Source organism: Xyrauchen texanus, chromosome 2 (assembly GCF_025860055.1).
Source record: "Xyrauchen texanus isolate HMW12.3.18 chromosome 2, RBS_HiC_50CHRs, whole genome shotgun sequence".
NCBI classification, from domain to species: Eukaryota; Metazoa; Chordata; class Actinopteri; order Cypriniformes; family Catostomidae; genus Xyrauchen; species Xyrauchen texanus.
Window position 1 is genome coordinate 35219737 of NC_068277.1, and position 25035 is coordinate 35244771.

At 37.9% G+C, this 25035-nt stretch overlaps 1 protein-coding gene across 4 annotated transcripts in view; it reads left to right on the plus strand.

Annotated features, from left to right (window-relative positions):
* The window catches only part of LOC127618344 (chromodomain-helicase-DNA-binding protein 9-like), a 101885-nt gene that overhangs the window by 51310 nt on the left and 25540 nt on the right, over positions 1 to 25035 (plus strand). For all 4 annotated transcript variants that reach the window (XM_052090710.1, XM_052090727.1, XM_052090718.1 and 1 more), the window contains exons 3-20: positions 3786 to 3894; positions 6670 to 6816; positions 7042 to 7110; positions 7684 to 7739; positions 8398 to 8515; positions 8739 to 8825; positions 8952 to 9089; positions 9424 to 9545; positions 12192 to 12435; positions 14764 to 14940; positions 15043 to 15186; positions 15825 to 16080; positions 16169 to 16379; positions 18548 to 18743; positions 18845 to 19018; positions 19309 to 19494; positions 20987 to 21097; positions 23180 to 23376. In XM_052090710.1, coding sequence (XP_051946670.1) covers positions 3786 to 3894; positions 6670 to 6816; positions 7042 to 7110; positions 7684 to 7739; positions 8398 to 8515; positions 8739 to 8825; positions 8952 to 9089; positions 9424 to 9545; positions 12192 to 12435; positions 14764 to 14940; positions 15043 to 15186; positions 15825 to 16080; positions 16169 to 16379; positions 18548 to 18743; positions 18845 to 19018; positions 19309 to 19494; positions 20987 to 21097; positions 23180 to 23376 — 2742 coding nt within the window. The remainder of the gene's footprint in view (positions 1 to 3785; positions 3895 to 6669; positions 6817 to 7041; positions 7111 to 7683; positions 7740 to 8397; positions 8516 to 8738; positions 8826 to 8951; positions 9090 to 9423; positions 9546 to 12191; positions 12436 to 14763; positions 14941 to 15042; positions 15187 to 15824; positions 16081 to 16168; positions 16380 to 18547; positions 18744 to 18844; positions 19019 to 19308; positions 19495 to 20986; positions 21098 to 23179; positions 23377 to 25035) is intronic.

Here is a 25035-nt window from a genome sequence, read left to right on the forward strand (position 1 = left end):
TTTCACTAATAATAGTAATTGTGTAATACCGTATACCGTGATATTTTCTGAGACGGTTATCATACCGTGAAAATCTTATACCGTTGCAACCCTACTCTCACTTCACTTGCTCTGTATAGGGCATTACTGTCTCACACATTCACTTTTGATACACTTGGCACTGTTATGAATTACGTTACGTCGGCTAAGGAACGTCGCCTTGTCGTACCAAAACAAAGAGGCACCAAAACACTTTCCCGGTCTTTCAGTTTCACCATACCAAGGTGGTGGAATGACCTTCCCAACTCAATCCGTGAAGCTAACTCACTCTCTATCTTCAAAAAACGGCTAAAAACACATCTTTTCCAAAAGCACTTAATCGGTCACTAAAAAAAAAAAAAAAATTCTTGTTGCATTTAAATCTGTTTTGTATACTATTCTGATGTTAGTGAAACTTTGTAGTATGGCACTTTTCGTACAACTGTCTCCTTAAGATGATTCGCTTATGTTTTCCTCTTTTGTAAGTCGCTTTGGATAAAAGTAACTGCCAAATTAATAAATGTAAATGTACTTCATAGTATGTACCTTGATGATATACATTGTTGTGGCATATAAAACTTACATCACATATTGCCTTTATGTGTCTTAATTTAATTAAAATTGTTTCTTTGCTGAGGCAGATAAATCGTCCGATATTGGGAATTTTCCTAATTTTGGCCGATTAGTTTCTCAAGCTGCGACGGCACTGAGAATAGCCGACTTGCATGTGAAGGACCCATCTGAGACATGTAAATTACCAATCACAGTTGTTTTTGTTGTTAGTGCCATCGTGTTTTATCACTGTATTAGACCGGTGTGCATCATAGTCTTCATTTAAACGGTCCCGCATATCCGAGCCACAACAGAGCCATATGAGCTCATGATGTTGTTTTATTCTCGCTCTTACTCGTTCTTCTCAACAGTTTTAAAGTACAATTGTAAATATGTAATACAAGTTTGTTTCTGTCGTTGTATTTATATGAACGTTGTAGCGACTTTGGTAGTCTATGTGAGCTAGGAATTAAATAACATAAATGACAAATAACTAGATTATTTGTCTCGTTGTATCTGCTCACAATTTCTATTGTAAGGAATTAACTTTAATAAGATAATTATGATTAATTCTCTTATTGGAGTAATATTATTCTCATGGCTTATTGATAATAATATTACACATTTAGGTACAGCTTTGAAGCGAAATCTTTTAAAAACAGGGATGAGATTATTTATCAAAATATACCACAGTCAAATTATCTTTAAAAGGGAAATATGAATAATGAATCATAACTTATTATGAATAATTATAAATATTTGGATCAGTTAATAGAATTAACTTGATGTAGCTGAACTAATAGTACAATCAATTTATCTGTTCGCCCAGCGAACACTCTTATTTATCGTCTTTCAACTCTCAGAAAGTGTATTTTTCATGGCCACACAAAAATAGCTCTTTCTTAGCATGTAGCTGTTATCGAATTGTTAAACTAATGTTGATTTACAAGCAGACCAGAATCAACTCGCAAGAATGTACACAAAAGCTTTATTTAACTAAATTACGAACACAAAACTAATCTAAAACACAAACATACACACAAATCACGCATACACGGGGAATGGAAAAGTGAAAGTGATTGAAACCAGAACAGAACAGGGTAATGAAGCTATGAAAAGAGTCATATAACCATCTGAAAGAACCATCAGTTTCTTACTTCAAAGCACTTTTGTTAACAAAGGGGTTCATAGCTTATACAGTACTAAACCTCTGTTTAGTTAGTTAATTGTACGATACTTGCAATGCCTTGGCTGTTGAGAGAGCGCCTGAATGCAGTCTCAGGAGAAAGTCTTGATGGTTCCTTGAGTCGATGGTGTTGAAGTTGCGTTGAATGAAGAAATGATGATGAACTTGCGGTGTTAGTTTGACTGTTATGGTCAAGGATGTTCCACATGGCTTGATGTGTTGAGGCCTGCCGGCCTGTGACCTTGTGGTCGGACCGGGTGTTCCTGGTCCCACACTACCAGCAACCAGGAGCAGAGAGGGAAAAAGAGGAAGAAGAGAGAGAGGTCACTCCAATAGTGCCTTTTAACTCCTGAGGGAGGTCACTCCTCTCGAGTTTGGCTTGACCAATGAGAAAGGTGCAATTTTCCAGTGGGAAAAGTTCCTTTGTTTGGAAGCTGACTTATTTGCATGTTTGGGGTAAGCTGGCAGTTTGTGTCCCTTTATGCTCTTATTAATATAGCAAGCATACAATGCATGCTATCAGGAGGTTATATACACCAATGTGCAGGGCATAACACATGGATTAATTTGATAGGCAGCATGATACCAATAATTTTACATTATCTAGTGGTTCTGTCATAAGGCATGCATAAAACAGTATACAGTACAAAAGACACTATACAAGACAGTCATGATCTATACACACAATGTCCTGGGGATATACATGTTAATGTATAGAACAATTTGTCTATAAATTAATGAAGAAAAGCATGTTGCTACCCTCCCCCACTTGGAATGTCACTGATCTATACTAGTTGCTGGATTAGTCTCAGCAAAGACAGTGTAAAGGCTGATAATGATCAGTGGGGGAACAGACATAATGGAGTCTGCTTGGGCCTACATGGACTTGTTACAGTCTTTGAGATGTCTGTTGGATTATTCAATAAATAATGAATAATTGTGTGTCTGATTGATTCAGATGCTACAACATCATTTACAAACTTGTGACTATTTGTCTCAACTTCAAATCTACCCTCGAGTTTTGCCACAGATGTATCTTCATAATATGCAGATATCTTGTTTAAACAGATTTAATTCACAAACCTCACGAAACTTGCACAAATCAGTTTTATTCATGTGGAGCACACCTAGGCTAATCTTAAGTGAGTTTTATAATATCTTGTATCAAAACTGTGTCCCTCTGACTCACAAATGTTGCACGAGGGTCAGTCCATGACACTCCAAGCAGACAATCCGGGCTGAGTAAACTAGAAGCGGTCAGTAGATTGCTGCTTTCACTGGATTCGCACAAGAGCGATAGAGCAACTTTAAAGTAAAATAACTTTACATGCGCTATGAGTAAGTGTCATATTCACTGTATGTACAAATAGTTTTGAAAAGTTTGGTGTGAAAGTTTTTATTATGGTAAATAAACTTTTTTTTTTTGCCAATTTATGTTTGTCATTTACTATTATATTAGATTGTGTGATATATCTGTATTAAATCTGCCTATCTGTAACCCTGCTCTCTGGATATCGGCCATTAAAAAACCTATATTGGTCGACCTCTGCATGAAGCATGAAAATGTGTAAGGGATTTTTTTAAGTAAATTAGCTCAGGTATCGAAATGTGTGAATCGCAAGGAATTGCCACACAGTAACACGTAATTCTAATTACTGCAATTCACTCCAAAATTACTTTCTGATGGAATTCCTTGCTAGTGGCCTATGGAAAGGAACTTCATTGTATTCTGTTACACCGTTTCATTTGTAGTGCCCCAACAGATGGCGTTCTCTTCCCACGGTGCCCTTCAAGAGTGTCAAAATATCATTTTTAATTTGTTGATTGTGTCTGTTGCCAGTCATTTCCCTATGATAAGAAGTGTCTCTTTTTGGAAAGTCCTTAACAAAAAATAGTAATTAATTACAAAACATATTTTGCAAGGACTGGTGAAAAAAAGAAATAACTATACATGTCATCATCTCAACTTTGTACAATATTTGCAGCATTTAATTTTTTAAAACAAGTTTCTGTGTTCTCCACTTGACAGGAAAATCGTTATAAAGTTTGGAAAGAAGAAGCGAAAGAAGACAGAGTCCTCAGAGGAACTCTCTGACTATGACAGGCCACCTCGACGATCATCTAAAGACATTAATTCGGTGAGCTTTGTTTTGAATAAACATCTATGCATAGTGATATTCTTGGATATTCTTGGTGCTGGATGTTTTTGAAAGAGATAATAAGATGACCAATGTACAAAGAATGAATTCCCACTCTTTATTCAGAAACATTACTAACCTCTCATTCTCCCCAACCATGATACCCCTCTGCACCCTTCCAGATATAATTATCTTCTTCAAAACCCCCTTGTGTTAATTAAAGCAGTTTGCTTTTGATGACTCAGTTAGCCGTTCAGAATTAAATCCTCAGCCATGTGCCACTGATGCATTCTAGGAAACACTGGCGTCTCTTGGCAGAGTGGGTGGCTCTTTATTTGGTCATCCTGAGATATTCTGATCTTCTCCATTTACTTGAACTCATAGACATTTAGGTCATGTCATACTTGGGAGGACAGGCACACACACACACACTCTGCTCTTTACTCATTTATACTCACTCCCTGCTGCTCTGGCATCTCTGATTTGCAGAGTGACAAATAAACTTGTTCTTGAGCAGGGATTCTCCTCTTCTCTTAGTCACACAACATTGGTTATTTATTTAGTCGTATTAACTAAACCATGTAAACAGACATTCATTCACACCTTTTACCACACATAATGTAGTTTCTCAATGCTGCACCTTTCTGGAATCCTGTTTTTCTCTGAGACCTTACTGTCCATTACTCATACAGTGCTGTCACTATGAAAAATCCCCAAAAGTGAACAAAATCTGACTAAACCTCCCTTGGTGGATATTCAGGAATACCTCTTCAATTGGAAAACCAACTCATAAATAAAGCAATTACTGTTTTGTTTTATTTTTCTATGGGGGTGTTCACACCGAATGCATACTGCACTAAATAAAGCTAGATGCAGTGCCTCAAATAGAACATAATGGAGGTTTGTTGAGGTGTTTTTTTTTTTGACAGTGTCTAAATAATGCAGTGCTCCTGTGAGGGAAACTGAAAAGTGTATTCCGTGTGAACAGTCACTAAAAATGCCTTTTCCTTTAGGGGTAAGGTTATGGAATTGGCTTAGGTTTAGACTACTGTAATCTTAGCTTTATATAAAAACAATAGACATCTATGCTGCCCTACAAAGGCAAAACACAGTAACGTCTACATAGTAGTCTTCGCTAAATTTGAGCATAGTTGAGTTAAACCCATCTTTCACAGGACAGATCATTGTCTAAGACAGGGCTTTTCAAACTTTTTGATGCCAAGGACCCCCAAATATGATGAATCCCTTGCGAGGGACCCGTGATTTTGTAAACGTGACTTTGATGAGGAGGAGGGTGGGGCCTCCTGTGACTACGCGCGCCCGGCCCCCAATCAGGCTAATCAGTTGAGGAGAGCGATAAGTGAAGTAGAATACGGCAGTTCTGGAGAGAGAGAGCCACATGCAGCTGCCATGTGTGCATTTATGTTTTGTGTCTTTTTGTTTAAGTTCCTATTAAAATATTACTTTGATTGTTCAGCCGGCTTCCATCTCCTCCTTTCTCATTTAAACCTTGTTACATTGGTGCCGAAGCCCAGTAAGGAGAGGGGATGCACTGTTATGGAGTCCTCGTCACTGCCATCCAGCCAAAGGAGAAGCCATGGCCATCCGCCGGTGGATGGAGTAATTGCTGCCGACCGCCCGGAGGTGGCAGAACGGATTCTATCAGCGAGGGGAGGAGAGGCTCGCTTGTGGTGGAGCCGCTGCCAGGGGCGTAGTTCCCTATCGGCCGCCAAAACGCAGAGGGGCTTCCATCTGCCAGGGGTCAGAGGACTGCTCCGGTCCGTCCAGGGAGGAGCGGCTGTCATCCGCCAGAGGGTGGAGGAGTGATCAAGGACCAGGCAATGGCGTGTCTGGGAACCGGCGAGCAAGATTTTTTCTCTCTCCTCTCTTTCTCTCTCTCACTGTCGCTCTGCCTTACCCTTTCCCTCTCCTTTTTTGTTTTGTTTTTCCCTCCCCTCATCCACCTCCCCAGCCCAAGAGGGCTGGGGAGGTGGAAAAGGTGTACGTCATGCCTGGGGCAAAGGAGGGAGGAGTGTGATGTGGTGGAGGGCGGGGCGGGGCCGGGCCGTGACTACGCACGCCCAGCCCTCCACGGAAAGGGTATACGTCATGCCTGGGGCAAAGGAGGGACGAGTGTGATTTGGAGGAGGGTGGAGCAGGGCCGTGACTACGCACGCCCAGCCCCCAATAAGGCTAATCAGCCGAGGAGAGAGATAAGTGTTGCGGAATGCGGCAGTTCTGGAGAGAGAGAGCCACATGCAGCTGCCTTATGTATTATGTTTAAGTTCCTATTCAAATATTACTTTGATTGTTCAGCTGGTTACCTCTGCCTCCTTTCCCATTTCAACTTTGTTACATTGATATAAAAAAGACATGATGTTTGCAAAATTAATTAGTTGGCTTTTATTAGTGCCATTGTCTAAATTGCTAAATTAATTAATACAATTTTATATGGAAGATATTTACTTTTCATGAAGTGTGTCTTTTTTCTATTTCTTATAGTTATGCAAGATGTTTAAACCTAAAGAGAAACATTTTAAATTCAAATAAAACAAATTTAAATAGTCCTTTTGACAATACATATTGTGAAAAGCAGATTTAAAGAGAATAGTGAAGTACACCATCCCCCACCCATACCCCGGTTTGAAAACCTCTGTTCTTTTCATCCATAATTCAGTTTCGACAAAGTCTAGTTACTGAGTTTTGCATTTGCATGGCGGTATGGTAAGGTTGTCATTTAGCTAAGTAAACATGCATTCTTGTTTGTGTTTACAGAAGCGGCGTTCTAACCGTAAGGTCAAGAGAAAGAAGTATGAGGATGACGGGGAGGCTCGACTGTCTGAGGAAGAAATGAAGGTTATCGTCAAAGCCAAGAAGAGCAACTCCAGTGCTCAGAAAGCACCTGCTGTACAACTTTTTGTGGTAAGAACATCAAACGGATACGTCTGTCATGATTTAGCAGTAATCTGTCATTCAAGAGCAATGCATCCTTTCATGAGAGAGAGAGAGAGAGAGAGAGAGAGAGAGAGAGAGAGAGAGAGATTGCAATGTGTGTGTGTGTGTGTGTGTGTGTGTGTGTGTGTGTGTGTGTGTGTGTGTGTGTGTGTGTGTTACATCTATAAAGACATGTTCTGATGTTTGTGATAGGAGAACCCAAGTGAGGAAGATGCTGCAGTGGTTGATAAAATCATGGCATCTCGTGTGGTGAAAAAAGAGGTAACAATCTCTGACTCTTTCTGTGTAATTTAGACTGGTTCTCTGGGTAGTCTTTTGATCTCATGCAGTTGATAGTTGTATTAGGAATTAAACTATGAAATTACTAGATACAGGACATGGATATAATTTATCTGATTTATCTAATTTTCTAACATTTTAAAAACAAAGCTCTGCTTTCCATATTGACCGGATATCCTGGGTAAATGAATTATGATAACACTTTACATTAAGGTTGTATTTGTTAACATTAATTAACAAAATTAGTTAACTTAAACGAACAATGAACAATACTTTTACAGCACCTATTTATCATCACAATAATTAATGTTAATTTCAACATAAGCGAATGCATTTTTAAGTTAAAAGTTTATATTTTAACATTAGTTAATAGATTGTGAACTAATAAGAAACTATTTTATTTTCATAAATTAACATTAACCAAGATTAATAAATGATGTAAAAAATATATTGTTCATTGTTAGTCCATGATATCCAAAGCATTTACTAATGTTAACTAAGCGAACCTTATTGTAGTGTTACCTGAATTATTGATATTTATTCTTTGTTCAACAGGTTTCACCTGGATTGTTGGTGGAAATGGAGGAGTACTATGTCAAATACAAAAACTAGTAAGTCAGTAATGCATAGTTTTTCAGATGTGAAGTTTGCTGTGTTAGCTTTAAAAGAATATGTAAAAATAATATATAGGAATGATAAAAAATGAAAATGCTGTCTAAATTTACTTACCCTTTTTCAGTCTAAACCCATATTCACAGGTAAAGCTGTAGCATTTAGTGCTAAAAACAATGTACGTTTTTGCGTGAACATTCACTGTTAACGAGTTTGTCTCATAGCGTTCATGAATGCACAACAGACATCATGGTATTCACTGAAAAATTTACCTAAATTTTGCATGCCTTTTAAAGACTAGGAAAATGATGCACAAGTTGCATGGACTTCTTTTAGGGTAATTGCCTCCGTTTTGAAGCTGTATAGTGAGTCACTATCAATTGCAAATGTATTTCAAAATGTCCTGGTTTGTACCAATATCAGGGTGAGTAAATGATGACAGAACCATTGAACTATTCCTATAGTTCTTTAAAAGATCATCTTTTTCATACTGCTAATTTTTCATACTGCTAATAATTAAGAGAAGGTCAGAGGGCAGTTTACCCTTTGAGTAGGCATGTGATGATGAGCTGGTATAATTTAATGTGCGTGTTAATGTGTTTTTGTGTCTAAGGAGCATTTAGTAATTATGTAAGTATATGTGTGTGTGTGTTCTAGCTCGTATCTTCATTGCGAGTGGGCAACGGAGCAACAGTTAGTGAAAGACAAGAGGATCCAGCAGAAAATCAAACGCTTCAAGATAAAACAGGCGCAGAAAGCACACTTCTTTGCTGATGTAAGGGAGCATGTGCTTCTTTGTAACTACACTATAAAGTAAATTTCTTTACACAGCTGAGTCTAAGCAGGCTCCATGCCAGCTCTAGATTCTGTGACACAATGTTGAGTACAAGCTGTACAAAAATAAAAATATGTCAGCTCTAGTATCAAAGTTGCATCAAATACAGAATTTATCTGTATTCATAAATTCTTTATTAATTGTGTGTATGTGTGTGTTTAAGATTGAGGAGGATCCATTTAATCCTGACTATGTTGAAGTAGACAGAGTGCTAGAGGTCTCGTACTGTGAGGAAAAGGACACCAGAGAGGTATCGGTGGCTTTTTGAGTGCATTCAACGTACAGAGATTATCTAGCTCCTAGAGGGATACTGTCTATTTGTTCATGAGGGCAGTGCATTTTGTGTAAATTTGTGTGTCTGTGTGTTTGTGTTTAGCCGGTTGTGTATTACCTGGTAAAGTGGTGCTCATTGCCATATGAGGATAGCACGTGGGAGCTGAGGGAAGATGTAGACCAGACTAAGATTGAAGAGTTCAAGCAGCTACAGGCAGTAAAACCAGACGCCAACAGAGTGGTTAGACCATATCTTTTTTGCTCTTTCTTTTTCCTTCCATTTTTTTTCCTCTTTTCCCTACTGAAAAAGACCAGCATATGTTGTGTTCTGGATGCTGGTGTGCTGACTAGCTTAACCATCAAGACTTCCTTGGTTGACTAGCTTCACCAGAAAGGCCATGCTGTTTGAACAGCTAGACCAACAACCAATATAAACCAGCCAGAACCTGCTGGTCTAAGCTGGTCCTTTCAGCAGGGTTATTCATCTAGATCAGTTCTACCAATTTCCATGGCTTCTTTTCTCAAGTACTTTTGGCATAATGCTCAGTTTTCCATACTCAATCTCTCTGTCTCAGGAGCGTCCTCCTGCGAGTCACTGGAAGAAGCGGGCACAATCGCGAGAGTATTGTAATGGCAACTGTCTCAGGGATTACCAGCTGGAGGGGGTCAATTGGCTGCTCTTCAACTGGTACAACAGGTGAGTGAATACTCAGACATGAGTATGTATGTATATTTCACTGTGTATAGAGTAGATAACTAAATAGTAGATAGACATAATAGCTGTGATGTGGTAACTCTAAGGTCCCATTTACACCTTGAAATAACATGCATTTCATATCCGGATAGTATTTGGATATTTCTTAGCTTGATTGCATTTTCGTCTTGCAGTCAAATGCATCTTTGCTTTGAGATCTGGTTATACATATTATACCAGAGGCTGTGGTAACTGAAAATTCTCCATCTTTTAGCAAATTTTGAAAGCATTGATGGATAAGTCTGAAAAGACTGAAAAAAACGAGTGAAGCCTGGTTCTACGGTGTCACTAGCCACATAGTGATGAGATAACAGGAGAGAGACAAGATATTACAAGTGTGTTTCAATGGAATATTTCATTGGATATAGTTAATTCTTCGGGTGACGAGATTGCAAGATGACACATTACAATGGCAGAATAACAGGGTTCCCACACATCCTGGAAAACCTGGAAATTTGCAATGCAGTTTTCCAGTCATGGAAAAATCATGGAAAATGAGAAAAATACCTAAATGTCCTGGTAAATAATTATTTGTCCTGGAAGTATAAAAAAACTGTATGGCTAACATGGTTTTTCTTACATGTTCAAAAACACGTGACTCAGGATAGGTGTTTTATGACTGCCGGTGGCTGCATATTGTCAACATCAACAGTTGACTGTCATGAACGAACAGTACACGTACAGTAAATTCTCTGCTCATGAGATCACAACCCGAGGTGGTAGCGTTGTGATGCGGCTTTTACACCTCGAGATGTGAATACATTTTTACTAATAAATTAACAATTCGAATCCGCTTATATCATGGTTACAACTTGTAGGGCCCTAGGATTTCCACAATGTGGAACACTCGGTCGAAATCCCTGAATCCAGTCATAAAAATAGCTTTAGCTATAAAACACGGATTGTTTCGGAATTTGACGTATTTGGGACTAAAAAGAATGTTTGAATGCACAAATAATCAAATTAAAACTGTTATATGCCTTGGTGTTATTATTAAATTGCAAAAGGCTGCGATTGAATTAAATAAATATATTATCTGCATGTGCTGCACCCTTCAAAATTAATGTGTGTAATTAATTCAGAAAAAATATAGCTGCAAGCAGCAATTATGGGGTCAAGCACCAGCAAGACAACCACAGCACAACTGAAAGAGCCCACAGAGCAAGCACAGATCACATTGACCCTGGTTGGATTTGAACCCACAACTTTCCATTCCACAGTTCACTAAGCTATCCACTGCACCACATAGCCACAACTTAGCTTCGACGAATCACAGCCAAGCACCATGATCTACTTTATGTTCATGTGACTTTTCAACAAAGATGCAAATGATTGGGGAAAATCCCCGCCTTCATTCAGTAATCACAATATCAACATCTCCAGGACTACACACATTAACTTATTAGCATGCTAACCGATTAGCATGCTAAACTAACATTGCCCCACGAGTAGCATTGTGATCAAATAGCCTTATAGCCGAAGACAGAAAACCCAAAATATAGCATGCTAACCTGCGATTGCCATGCTAAGCTATCATAGCATGTAGAATGATAACCATGCTAAATAGACAATGTTCTGTTACAGATGATGCTGTCTCCAAACTTCTCAAACCTTTCAATAGATATCACTCCCATATACTGTATATCAGAACAACACTAAGACAAAGAAGAACAAGAAGTATGCAGTACCAGCAAACAGAAATAATCTGTAAAATACAAAGATCTCCAGTGCTTTAACACAATGAGCCACTTAGTTGAAATTTAAGGGTCACGGTTTTGGTATGGTTCAGTATTTGTTTTGTAAAAAAAAAAAATTATATATATATATATATATATATATATATATATATATATATATATATATATATATATATATATATATATATATATATAAATATATATATATATAAGAATAATCTGTTTGGTAAAAACTTCAACAGGTTTGCCCTTAAATAAAAATAATTGTTTTACAACAGTAACCATAGTTTAACCATGGCATTTGTAGTAAAATCATAGTAACAACAATATAAACATTGTTACTGTCATGGTTATAATATATACTAAAAATCATGGTTACTATATATAAACTACTGTATTACTGTTATATAACCATGGTTAATTGTATCAAAACCATGATTTCTGCTCAGAAAACCATGGTGACTAGTCATGGTTACTACAATATTACAAACATTGTCTCTAATTACTAAATCAACATTTTAACTTAAAACCTGCACTAATACGCTACATGCATCAACATAAAGTGTATTTAACAATGCAACTACTTAAAAGCCACATGGAACCACAAAGTCTAGGAAGACCTTGATTGTTTGTTAATTTGCTTTGAATGAAGAAAGGCATATCCTCTTTAAAATAATAAATTATGCAGGGTGGTAGAAATTGCATTTCTACATTCTACATGTTTGATGCATTCATTAATTACAAGAATATATAATGTCTTAAATAGGCATCCAGCTATTTTTGAACATCATATTATGTACAGTATATTCTAAAATTAGTGTCACATTGATATTTTCATACTTGTCACACTATTTTTCAACGTATTTACCTAATAATCTCTCTCCATTTACAGGCGTAACTGTATTCTGGCTGATGAAATGGGTCTGGGAAAGACCATCCAGTCTATCACGTTTCTGGATGAGATCTATCATGTGGGCATCAAGGGGCCGTTCCTCATCATCGCCCCGCTCTCCACCATTGCTAACTGGGAGAGAGAGTTCAGAACCTGGACGCACCTCAATGTCATTATCTACCACGGCAGTGTGGTGAGCAGACAGATGCTCCAGCAGTATGAGATGTACTCCAGAGACGCTCAGGTGAGATTTAACTTAAACACACACACACACACTCACACACACACACACACACACACACACACATGTAGTGGAAGGCCAGAGACTTGGACAGCCTCACACTGATCCTTGACCTTTTAACTATAAATCAGGTGTTCACATATTTTTGTTGAGAACATAATTCATTAGTTAAATTACATATGCAGAATTAGTGAAATGTAGTGGAATAAATTGCAAGATTGAGCCTCTTTATATTTCTGGCTAAACAAATGTGCATGTTTTTGTTTTTCCGCAATCATCTGTGAGCAGGAATATTCTGAACAGATTTACACTCTATGAAATATTTAAACTTCTATGGAGCATTTAAACATTTTTGGAATAAAGGATTAACCCGATAATTACCTTAATCGGTAATGTGGATATAAATGTGGTCAACTTACAGTCGAGCTCCACTATAAAATCATCACTTCTCTGTTCAGGAGTTAAACGTCATGCTCAGGTTGGTTTATAAATTCTTACGTGTGAATTGTGTGAAATATTTGGTATTAATGTGTTTCAGATCAGACATTTCAAACAGACATTTCAAGAAGTGCAAATGTGTATGATACATTTAAATCTATTTACAAGCTTGGATTTCTAAGACTTGCACAATTAACGGAGACTGCAAGAGTCAAGACTGTTGCCATCTGAACTTGAAAATACATTTTCATTTATAAGGTTTATACTGTATTAATATTGGCTTCACAGACTCATCATTGCTTTGTCATTTTCTATATGTTTATTTAAAATATCGCTTTATACCTGTGCTCATTGGATGATCAGTCTCCGAATATGTCTTCTATTATTCTGATTAATTTGTTATTGGTTTTGAAGTCATAATTTTTGCCTTTCTGAATAAATTATTCGGCTTCGGGCACATCCCTATAAAGCTTATTATAAACTGAAAAGTTCTGCTCCTGGATTCAGATTGGTTAATACAATGTCCTATCTGTGCTATAATTCCCAAAATAGTAACTGCTATGACACAAAACACTTTTTCACTGTACCACAGTGCAGCACCCACAGCAGATTGATGCAAACATAACATTCTGTTAAGGAGTGTACAGTGCATTCAGAAAGTATTCAATCCCCTTCATTTTTCCACATTTTGTTATGTTTCAGCATTATGCTAAAATGCTTTAAATTATAATTTTTTTCACATCAATCTACACTCCATACCCCATAATGACAAAGCAAAAGCCAGATTTTTGGTAACTTTGTAAATTTATTAAAAATACAAAACTGAAATATCACATTGAAATAAGTATTCAGACTCTTTGCTATGACATTTGATGTTAAGCTCAGATGTATCCCATTGCTCTGGATCATATTTGAGATGTTTCTACACTTTGATTGGAGACCACCTGTGGCAAATTCAATTGATTGGCCATGATTCGGAAAGGACACACCTGTCTACAAAAGATTTCATTGGTGAAAATGCATATCAGACAAAAAGCAAGCTATGAGGTCAAAGAAACTGCCTACAGAGCTCAGAGACAGGATTGTGTAGAGGCAGATCTGGGGAAGACTACAAAATGTTTTTGGCTGTGTTGAAGGTTCCCAAGAGCACAGTGGCCACCGTAATTCTTAAATGGAAGAAGTTTGGAACAACCTGGACTCTTACTAGAGCTGGCCGCCCATCCAAACTGAGCAATCAGGGGAGAAGGGCCTTGGTAAGAGAGGTGACCAAGAATCCTATGGTCAATCTGGTTGAACTCCAGAGATCATGTGTGTAGATGGGAGAAACTTGCAGAAGGACAACCATCACTGCAACACTCAACCGATCTGGGCTTTATGGCTGAGAGGCCATCTAGTCTGATGAAATGAAGATTGAACTGTTTGGCCTTATTTCCAAGCATCATGTCTGGAGGAAACCAGGCACCACTCATCACTTTTTCATTTTAATAGACTTGCAAAGTTATAAAAAAATCTGGTTCTTTGTCATTATGGGGTATTGAGTGTAGATTGATGTGAAATAAAATATTTAAAGCAATATTTAATATTTAAAGGCTGCAACATAAAAAAAAAAAAATAAGGGGTCTGAATACTTTCTGAATACACTGTATATAACAGAAGGATGGCACTTACTGAATTTGCTTAGTAAATAAAGTTTTAATGAAAATTTGTGTTCTTAATATTCTTATTATGTAGTAACCGTGCCTTGTACCTTATTGCTTAAATATAAAGACGTCCTATATATATATATATATATATAGGACGATATACAGATATATATATCTGTATGATGGCCTATAATGGTGTGAAAAAATGAAAAAGGTTTCCCCTCAATATCTCTCTCTCTCTGTCTCACAGGGTCGCGTGATAAGAGGTGCTTACCGGTTTCAGGCAGTCATTACCACATTTGAGATGATTTTGGGTGGCTGTCCAGAACTTAACGCAATAGACTGGCGGTGTGTCATCATTGACGAAGCCCATCGACTCAAAAACAAGAACTGCAAACTACTGGAAGGCTTTAAACTGATGAGTCTGGTACAGATTAGAGTTTATCAGAGATTATTCAGATTTGGCTTTTATTTTTCAGTTTTTAAAAAAAATGTTTTATTGGATATCTGTTGACCTCTTGACCCTCAGGAACATAAGGTGTTGTTAACGGGCACTCCCCTACAGAACACAGTGGAGGAGCTTTTTAGTCTACTGCATTTCCTGGAGCCCACCCGCTTCCCCTCTGAAAACACCTTTATGCAGGAGTTTGGAGAGCTCAAGACTGAGGAGCAGGTGCTGTGTGCATGTGATCATGTGTGTGTGTGTTTGTGTGTGTGTGTGTGTGTGTGTGTGTGTGTGTGTGTGTGTGTGTGTGTGTGTGTGTGTGTGTGTGTGTGTGTGTGTGTGTGATGGAAGTTTTTTCAGGCTTCCCAAATCACATTTTTAAATTGTGATTTTTTTTTAGACCTGGAAAGTCATTGAAATTATTGCAATATTAAATGATGGAATTATGGAAAAGTCATGGACATTTTTATAGTTAATAAGCTCTTTTCTAGTTTTGAAAAATGATGTAGAGAATACACCAGCGTGAAATTATCAGTTTGTCTGCTGAGGGTTTTATTGGAAACATTTTTACACTATAAAGTGTAGTTTGTTTAAATCTATTAATTCTAATTATTAGTAACTGACTTAAAAATGGAAATCTGCCCCAGCAATGTTTTTAAAATATTTGTCTTAAATCCAAATCACAAAATTGGAAATATGGAAATTCATTGTAAAATGAGTGGAATCCTTGTCTTTTTAACTCAGAAATTAAATCTCCATGTGACAGGTCTATATTAACAATAATTGATAAGGTTAATTATGGTATGCATTCAGTCCAAATAAACAATAAATACATATATGTGCTTCGCAAATGTCTGTGTGTGCAGGTCCAGAAGCTCCAGGCCATCCTGAAGCCAATGATGCTGCGTCGTCTCAAGGAAGACGTGGAGAAGAAGTTGGCCCCTAAAGAGGAGACCATCATCGAGGTGGAGCTCACCAACATACAGAAAAAATACTACCGTGCCATACTGGAGAAAAACTTCTCATTCCTGGCTAAAGGTGCTGGCCAAGCCAATGTCCCCAACCTGCTCAACACCATGATGGAACTGCGGAAATGCTGCAACCATCCCTACCTCATCAAAGGTACACACCAACCCTATTGCATCCAAATTATACACTCTTACCTTATTCAAGGTCCTAAAAAGTCTCACGCGTTCACTCTCACTCTCAGGGGCTGAGGAGAAAATCTTGGAGGACTTCAAGGAGGTGTACAATCCTGCAGCAGTAGAATTTCACCTGCAGGCCATGATTCAGTCGGCAGGCAAACTCGTTCTCATTGACAAGCTGCTGCCCAAGATGAAGGCTGGTGGACACAAAGTTCTTATCTTCTCTCAGATGGTGCGCTGCCTCGACATCCTGGAAGATTACCTCATCCAGAGAAGGTGAGTGGTTTAGAATACAGTATGTATGGGTCAGGATGATCAACCACTCTTCTACCAACTGTTTATTTGATTAGTGAGGTAGTTGAATTTAGATTTGCAACTTCTCAGAGAGCAATTTAACGTGCTGACAGGTTAGCCTAGTTCTTTAGGATCAGCCTCCGAAGTTGTGTCTCTAAATTCATGTGTGAATTAGTATTTCTCAAAATTTGAAACAAATTCACTGCCTTCAACAATACATTTCAAGACAATTAAAGCTTCAAATTGACTGCTATAAGCAATGTTCTTGTTATTACCATAATCCAGAGGTCTCTTAAGATGGCCCACAAAGAATCCCTGCAAAGTTCTAAACATCCTCCTTCCACTGTCTGTTTGTTGATTAATGTAGTATTTTGTTTATTTAAACACAATTTAATCATGCCTTCAGCTACCAATAAGAGTGTTTTAGTCTTAGTTCTGTTTAACACATTTTACCATGTTTAAATAAATTCTACAGAGTTCTACAGATGTTCCCTAAAACTCTAGAAAATAAAATCAGCAGATTCCACCAGGCCTGGGTGATTACGTCCTATGAAACACATCTGATGAAATTTCTAATTATACAAGGCTTCCTGAAGACTGACAAGTCGCCTAGCCATTCAGACCACCTACTAACTTTCGAAAATATGTAGTTTTGCACTTCCTTAGTCCTGAACCACAGAAAATATTTTTATTGTTGTTATTTTTTTAAACAAAATCTTATGGTACATGGAGGTAGATGTTTTATGCCTTCTCACGCTCTCATTGATTTCTCACAGATTTCAGGGGGTTTAACTGCATTTTACCTTCTACTTTATTTGCTTTAGTTGTATTACAGGGTTTAGATGTAGTTTTAGCAAGCAGTCTAATCTGCTTTTTTGGCTTGAGTTCAGTACCAGTTTGCTTAACCTGGTTTGTGTTGTGTTCACATGTTTCTTGGCTTTTACACAGAGCTCTCTGCTGCTGAACTCCTTTGCACCAGCAACATCAAATAATAATTCTATGCAATTTTTTATCTTCTCCAATGGCTAGTAATTAAGATTATTTAATTACATTTAAGGCAAAATCTTTTTATTTTATCTCTTGTATCTCTTTATCCTTGACAATCTATCAATTTGTAAACAAAGTGCTGTGTTTGTGTGCATGCGTGCGTGCATGTGTGCGTGCGTGTATGTTAGCTCGTCCAGATCAGGCACAGCAGGACACTGACACTCCAGGGATCTCACATCAGGCACACAGTCCCAGAGGCACAGCTCTGCCCAAAGTGGGTCATAGAAAGCAGGAGGGATCAGGGAAAGACAGGAGATGGTCACTGTGAATAAGAAGGTCAAGAAGAAAGAGACATGAATAGAGATAGTGTGAGTGTAAGGCAGAAAAGAGAGGGTAATTTGTTTTAGGAGTTAGCTATGAAACAATGAGGCAGATAATACCAATACTTTTAATTTTTATTTGGACAGCTTTACAGCCCAAATAATATAAGTTTTAAGGCTCCCATTTCGGATTCCTAATGTCATCGTTTTCCAAAGTATTCAGTTATGGAGAGCGTTTTTGAAAGTCTCAGATTTCAGTGATGAAAAATGCTGTTCCAGTGTGGATGAAGTGGCATAAACGTAATAAAATCAATGCGTTTTCAAACAAAACTGTATTTGTGTGGACGTGGCCCAAGTGCCTTACCGTAACCATGTTTTTCTTTATAAAACAATGAGGGTCAAGGCAATACTATAATGCTAACAATGGATCTTACTTGAATTGAACTCAGAACATACCAATGTTCTAGATTTCCACATTCGTAAGTTGGATCACATGCATAAAGGTCACCCTAAGTGACCCTGCCCTTGTACACACCACTTGTCCCGAGTAGTTTCACAATCCGCTCAAGTTGTTGATCTGCTTATATAAACTGGTCATATGTGTAAGTTTACTTATAAAGATGCCTTTTTCTTTCATTTGGTTTTTAATAGTGTGTTTTACTAACTGTGTATGTGTGTACAAATGGATGTACTGTGTAATTATTCAAACAACTTTAAGGATCAGTTATAGAGAGAAATAAATATAAGCAACATTATGCAGAAACAAATCTTGGAAAAAAAATTTCCTCTGGGCTCAGCAGAGTAAATCGATCTTTAATTTTCTGTCAAACCGGCCTTTTTCAGATACCTCTATGAGCGGATAGATGGGCGTGTACGTGGGAACCTTCGGCAAGCTGCAATAGACCGCTTCAGTAAACCTGACTCTGATCGATTCGTCTTCCTGCTGTGTACACGAGCAGGTGGGCTCGGAATTAACCTTACTGCTGCTGACACCTGTATCATCTTTGACTCTGACTGGAACCCACAGAATGACCTGCAGGTATACGCACAAATAATAAAAACATTATTTTTGTTATCATTGTAGATGTTCCTATTGGCTCATCATTCATTTGTTTGTTTATTTATGTGTTTGTTCTGCAGGCTCAGGCTCGCTGCCACCGGATTGGCCAGAATAAAGCAGTGAAGGTTTATCGATTAATAACACGTAACTCGTACGAGCGAGAGATGTTCGATAGAGCCAGTCTCAAGCTGGGATTGGATAAAGCGGTGCTTCAGAGCATGAGCGGGCGGGACAGCAGTCTTGGGGGAGGAGGAGTAAGTCATCAAACATCAATTGTGCACTAGTGTTTTTGTCCGCAGCCCTGATTACTTTGTCTTTCTCTACATTTAGCAGACAACTTACAAAAAAGTAAAATAGCAAACTATTTTCATCCAAGATGTACATTATGGATGGTGGTATCACTTAGTGGGTAGAGATGTTGGCTGGTAATTGAAATGTTGTATGTTCAAACCATCCAAGAGGTGATCCATGACCTCTCGCTATTTTGCCCTTGAGCAACAGGTATAACCCTCTTATTCACTCTTTTTTTTCTCCATCTCTACAGCAGATCCAGCAGCAACTCTCCAAAAAGGAGATTGAGGATCTTCTGCGTCGTGGAGCTTATGGTGCCATCATGGATGAGGAAGATGAGGGAGCTAAATTTTGTGAAGAAGACATTGACCAAATCCTGCAACGCAGAACCAAGACCATTACCATTGAATCTGAGGGTCGGGGCTCCACCTTTGCCAAGGTCAGCTTCTTTCTACCATCTTCCATTTCTTATCAGTTTTTCTTTAAGTGCTGGACATAATTGATTTCATCAGTGAATGTGTAAGAAAACAATTTCAAACAATAAAAAAACGTGTGTTTGTGCTGACACATTCCATAATATGTCTTCATTCACTAGGCTAATTTTAGTGACATTGTTGAGCAACTATACTTCACGTTATATACAATATCACACGAGCAAGAGTGCGATATGGCCCTACATCAGCTGATTTAAGGCCATATAGCATGATTGCGAGTGTGATATTGCTTATATAAAACAGTTCAATAAAAATTAGGAAAAACTGAGTATGGTCACAAAAGAACCCATTTGTGCATGGAACTACTACGATTATGGATCAGAATTTGCCATTGCTGGTTCAAACCAAATGCCAAATGTGTCCAAGCCTCTCAAAAACATAACTTCAGAACTACTAGTATCACTGCATGGGCTGTTTCTAACATGTTAATTGGAGAAACAAGGATGTGTGTGTGTGTGTGTGTGTGTGTGTGTGTGTGTGTGTGTGTGTGTGTGTGTGTGCGTGTATTTATCACTTTGTGGGGACCAAATGTCCCCATAAGGATAGTAAAACCCGAAATTTTTGACCTTGTGGGGACATTTTATCGGTCCCCATGAGGAAAACAGCTTATAAATCATACTAAATGATGTTTTTTGAAAATGTAAAAATGCAGAAAGTTTTCTGTGAGGGTTAGGTTTAGGGGTAGGGTTAGGTTTAGGGGATAGAATCTAAAGTTTGTACAGTATAAAAACCATTATGTCTATGGAAAGTCCCCATAAAACATGGAAACACAAGCGTGTGTGTGTGTGTGTGTGTGTGTGTGTGTGTGTGTGTGTGTGTGAGACAGAGAGAGAGAGAGAGAGAGAGAGAGAGCGAGAATGTAGCATGTTGATCACCTGTTGATGGTGCTGTAGTCTGTTTGTCAGCTTTCTGAAGAGAATGTCATTTTGGTGAAATGCATCATATTTTCTCAGTGGAAAAGTAGCCGTTCAAGCAGGGGGTATTCCTCCCTATTTCAAAGGTAGCTGTTTCACAAGAATATTTCACTATAGAAACTGCAATCTCCTCTGCCATTTTGAAAAGTATTTCCTTTCCAATGTGGAAAGTCAGGTAAAAGGTAAGCACCTTGAATTTGTGTAATCAATCAGTCTGTTGTGTCTCTCAGCTTAATGCTGAAGTTGTTAGTTTAAAGCTGTTTAAAGCTATTTCCTAGCTTTAGTAGTGTAGTAGTAATAAGAGCGATTGCGGAGTACTGTTGAATATAAATGCTAAGTGACGCCATCAGTTCTCATGGAATGTCTGTCGTCCAATCAGATTCGAGGACCGGAACTAACTGTTGTATATAGCTGCTTAACACAATTTTCCATTTCAGAACATTTTCTGACCTCTTAATTACTATTATACTGTGAGACAGTATTTTTAAACACATTTTCTCTTTTGTTTATGCTGTGCTCACAGGCCAGTTTTGTTGCTTCAGGGAACAGAACAGACATCTCTCTGGACGATCCCAACTTCTGGGACAAGTGGGCCAAAAAAGCAGAGATTGACATGGATACGGTCAATGACAGAGTAAGTAGCACACAAGCTATGCTGTGTGAAATTAAATTTTCCAAGTACACCCTTGGGACTGTGTACATTTTTATATATTTATTAGGGCTGTTGATTTAACACGTTCTTTTTATTGTGATTAATTATATGAAAAATAAAGTGTTAAAAAAATTATAGCAAATTATTATGCCTCCTGACTGCATTTATATATTTGCTAATCCAGTGCAGAAGGGGGCAGTCATCGCACCCTCAGCTTTAAGGGGCAGTCACACTACACTTCATACTCCATTCACTCCCATTTAAAAGAATCCGAATGCAGCAGAATGTAAACGCAAGCTCATGCGAAGAACATTCATACTATGCTGCGTACCAAAGTTCAAGCTTGGTGATCTCTGAACCGCAAATTTGTATAACAAGAGGACGCGTGAACAATAGGAGCCTGAAACATCTCACGCTGACCTCTTAGCTTAATTCAAATGATACTTGTTTAAAAACTGTGAGATTGCACAGTTATTTTTGCAGGAAAGTGAGTTAAAGTGAGTTTGACGCTGAAAATCAGTGAGACCAACCAAAGTAAGACACTGACGCAGACGGAACGTGTCTTATGAGAGATTGACAAGCTCGATTTTCAAAATGGATTGCTGTCTAGACTAGGACAATAAAACAGCTATGTTCAATGATATAGATATAGATATGAAGAGTAAATACAGTTCTAAATCCACTTTTTGTATTGTCTAATCAATGCTTGTGTGCTCTCATAATAATGTATTTGAATTTTGTTTATATTGTTAATAATAATTTTTGTTATTATAGGCCTATACAAAATTATCTTTATTTGGGAACTTTTTCAGTAATTACTGATATGTGTGATTAATTGCAAATAATTTAATTAATCGGCACATCATGCAATTAATTTGGTTAAAATTTTTAGTTTTACAGCCCTAATAAATATATATATTTAGTTACCGTAAATTTAGTTTTTTAAACATTTATTTATTTAGTATGTATAATACATATCATACAATGATATACACACTCATTTACATATATATATATATATATATATATATATATATATATATATATATATATATATATATATATATATATATAAAATCAAATTTGTGACCTTGACCTCATTTATATTGTATGATAGGTCAGATTTCGTTGTTTCCATTTAAGCATAAAATTACTTAATGGTGCTATATGTAATATTTTAAATCATAAAATGACCATAATATGTCAGTAGAGAATTTGGAAACATGCTAAGTTGAAATACTGGCTTCTCCGATAACAATGCTATAGCCAGTATATTCCACTTTCAAGTTTCCATTCCGGGCCGTAATTTATGTTTATGATCCCGCCCACTGCCCATTTCCCTATAGTATATAGACACCACCGGGTTACCAGATTTGAACAAGTTTGCAGGCAAACAACACTGCGTGCTGCAGCCAAGAAAGCCAGCAAACGAACTAGATCAGAGATGACAGATTCCACCTGACCTAAAAAGCCTCGCCATCTGTCTTAAAACCACCATGACCAGAGGCGTAGTAAAACAAGGATAAATATTGGAGATGCCTTTGGAAGATGGAGACAGCTTAAAGCCCAGAAATCCTTTAAAACGGATGCTGAATTTGCTAATATGCATGTCAGGGGCGGGGCAGACGACTCTCTAATATTTTGAATTTGGACTGCAGTGCCCATTTCAAACGCTTGTTGTCAATCTTACGTATAGCAGCTTTACATTTAGTTTATGTCCAGACACCCGTGTTGAAAAATTATAAAGAATAGAGAGGTTCAAACTGTTTAAAATGAAAGCTGCTTGGCCTATTGGGCTGGTGGAAAACCCACAGAAATTAGATTCTGGGCAGAGGGATTTTAGTAAGAGATGACAGGATGCTGACTATAATCATTGGAATTTAATTTTCTCTTATATTGTAGTTTAAGTGCTGCACTTGAGAGCACAGAGTGATTGAAAGCAAGCATAGTGTAAGGGTTCAGTTAAACTAAATGCGGTTGCTTTATTTAAGTGTATACACTCTTAAGAAAGGTGGGTCTGCGGCTCTGTTTTTACATGTGTCTTTTGATGCGGTGTTGCTACAGAACAGTCTGGTTATCGACACCCCTCGAGTCAGGAAACAGACCCGACCGTTCAGCGCCACTAAAGATGAGCTGGCCGAGCTCTCTGAAGGGGAAAGCAGCGGCGAGGACAAACCCAAACTCCGCCGGCCACATGACCGCCTCAACAGCTACGGCCGCACAGAGTGCTTCAGGGTTGAGAAGAATCTGCTGGTGTACGGGTGAGTGACAGCCAAATAAGGGCAACTAATAAGCTACATACAGTTTACATATAGTTTTATTTATAGCTCAGCGGTGTTATAAAATTAATTTAGGGCAGTTTTTCCCAACAACTAGTGTGCCGTGAAAGGTTATCAGGTGTGCCGTGGAAAATTATCAAATTCCACAAAATAAATAAATGCATGAAAAAAATAAAAAATAATAATAATTTCAGGGATCCAAACTCCTCACCTTTCGGAGAAATTTGCTGTTTTGAAACATAATCGGTCACGTTTGTGATTAAGAAGAGCAGTGATTAATGTGCAAAAGTGAGTGATATTTATATGTATTAAGGGTCTTTCTCGTGACTCGCGTCAGCGCAGCAGAATATATTGAAGTGACGTCACACCAAAGTAAATGGTAAATGGTCTGCACTTATATAGTGCTTTTTTAAAGCGCTTAACGGTATTCAAAGCGCTTTATACTGTGACTCATTCACCCATTGACACACCCATTCACACACCAATGGCGGCAGAGCTGCTATGTAAGGTGCTAGCCTGCCATTGGGAGCAACTTGGGGTTCAGTGTCTTGCCCAAGGACACTTCGGCATGTGGAGTCGTGTGGTTCGGGATTCGAACTACCAACCCTGCGATTAGTGGCCGACCTGCTCTACCAACTGAGCCACAGCCACCAAATTGTTTTTCACACACATTTCTGTTTCACCAGTAATGTCTTTGAGAGTACTAAGCAACAAGAAATATTTAAAAACTGTCCAAATTTGTGAAGAGACATTGAATGTCTCATAATTCCTTTTACTTAAATATTACCTTATCATTTATGAATATTAGAGTCTCCAGTTAAAATTCATCAAGAAAAAGCTTAGACCTAAACACAAACGAGTATTTTTATTACTTTCTGCTATCAAAGCAACTGCAAGCTTTTTCCTCTCTTCCAAATAGAAGTTTTCAATGTTTATTGTACACACCTTCCTCTTTTTTACATGGCAAACTGGTAAAATCTCCCCTCTATGACGCTTTCTGCAACTCTTGTCATGTGGAGGGCAATGCTGCGCTTGGTTCAGCACCAGAACCAAATTAAAACTGCCACGAGAAGTCATCTGTCCAAGGCAAAGACACAAAATCGAATGGCAATTGCCTCAGCATCAGCCTCCCTTGATGCATTTGATTACACACAGGCGAGCACCCCGTTTAAGTCGACACGGGCCAGGAGGAAGTTTTGAGTTGTCGATTGAGTTCTGTTCAGTAAATTTTTTAATGTGTTTTGTTCATATTTTAATTGTATTTGTTTTTTGTAATATTGCGTTGTTCATATGTTGTGTTTTAGTGGCCTCCACTGTCACTGCGGGGGAAAATAACATTCATCTGCTTCCTGTGGTGTCTCTGTTGTTCATATGTTGTCTTCATAAATAACTAAATTCATAATCTGGTATATGCTCATCCTGTAAGTTCATGATTAAAAATTAAAATGTGAATGAAAATAAAAGCTATTAAATCATTAAAATATGAAAACTAAAATGACGGGTAATAATAGATTATGACGGAATTTTTACAACCCTGTCCGTCAATATGACTGACGATGAGAAGGTCTAATTTTTGAGACATTTTTTGCATAGGCGAATTTTAAACATTACAAGTAAAACAACCTACTAAGACGGACAGAA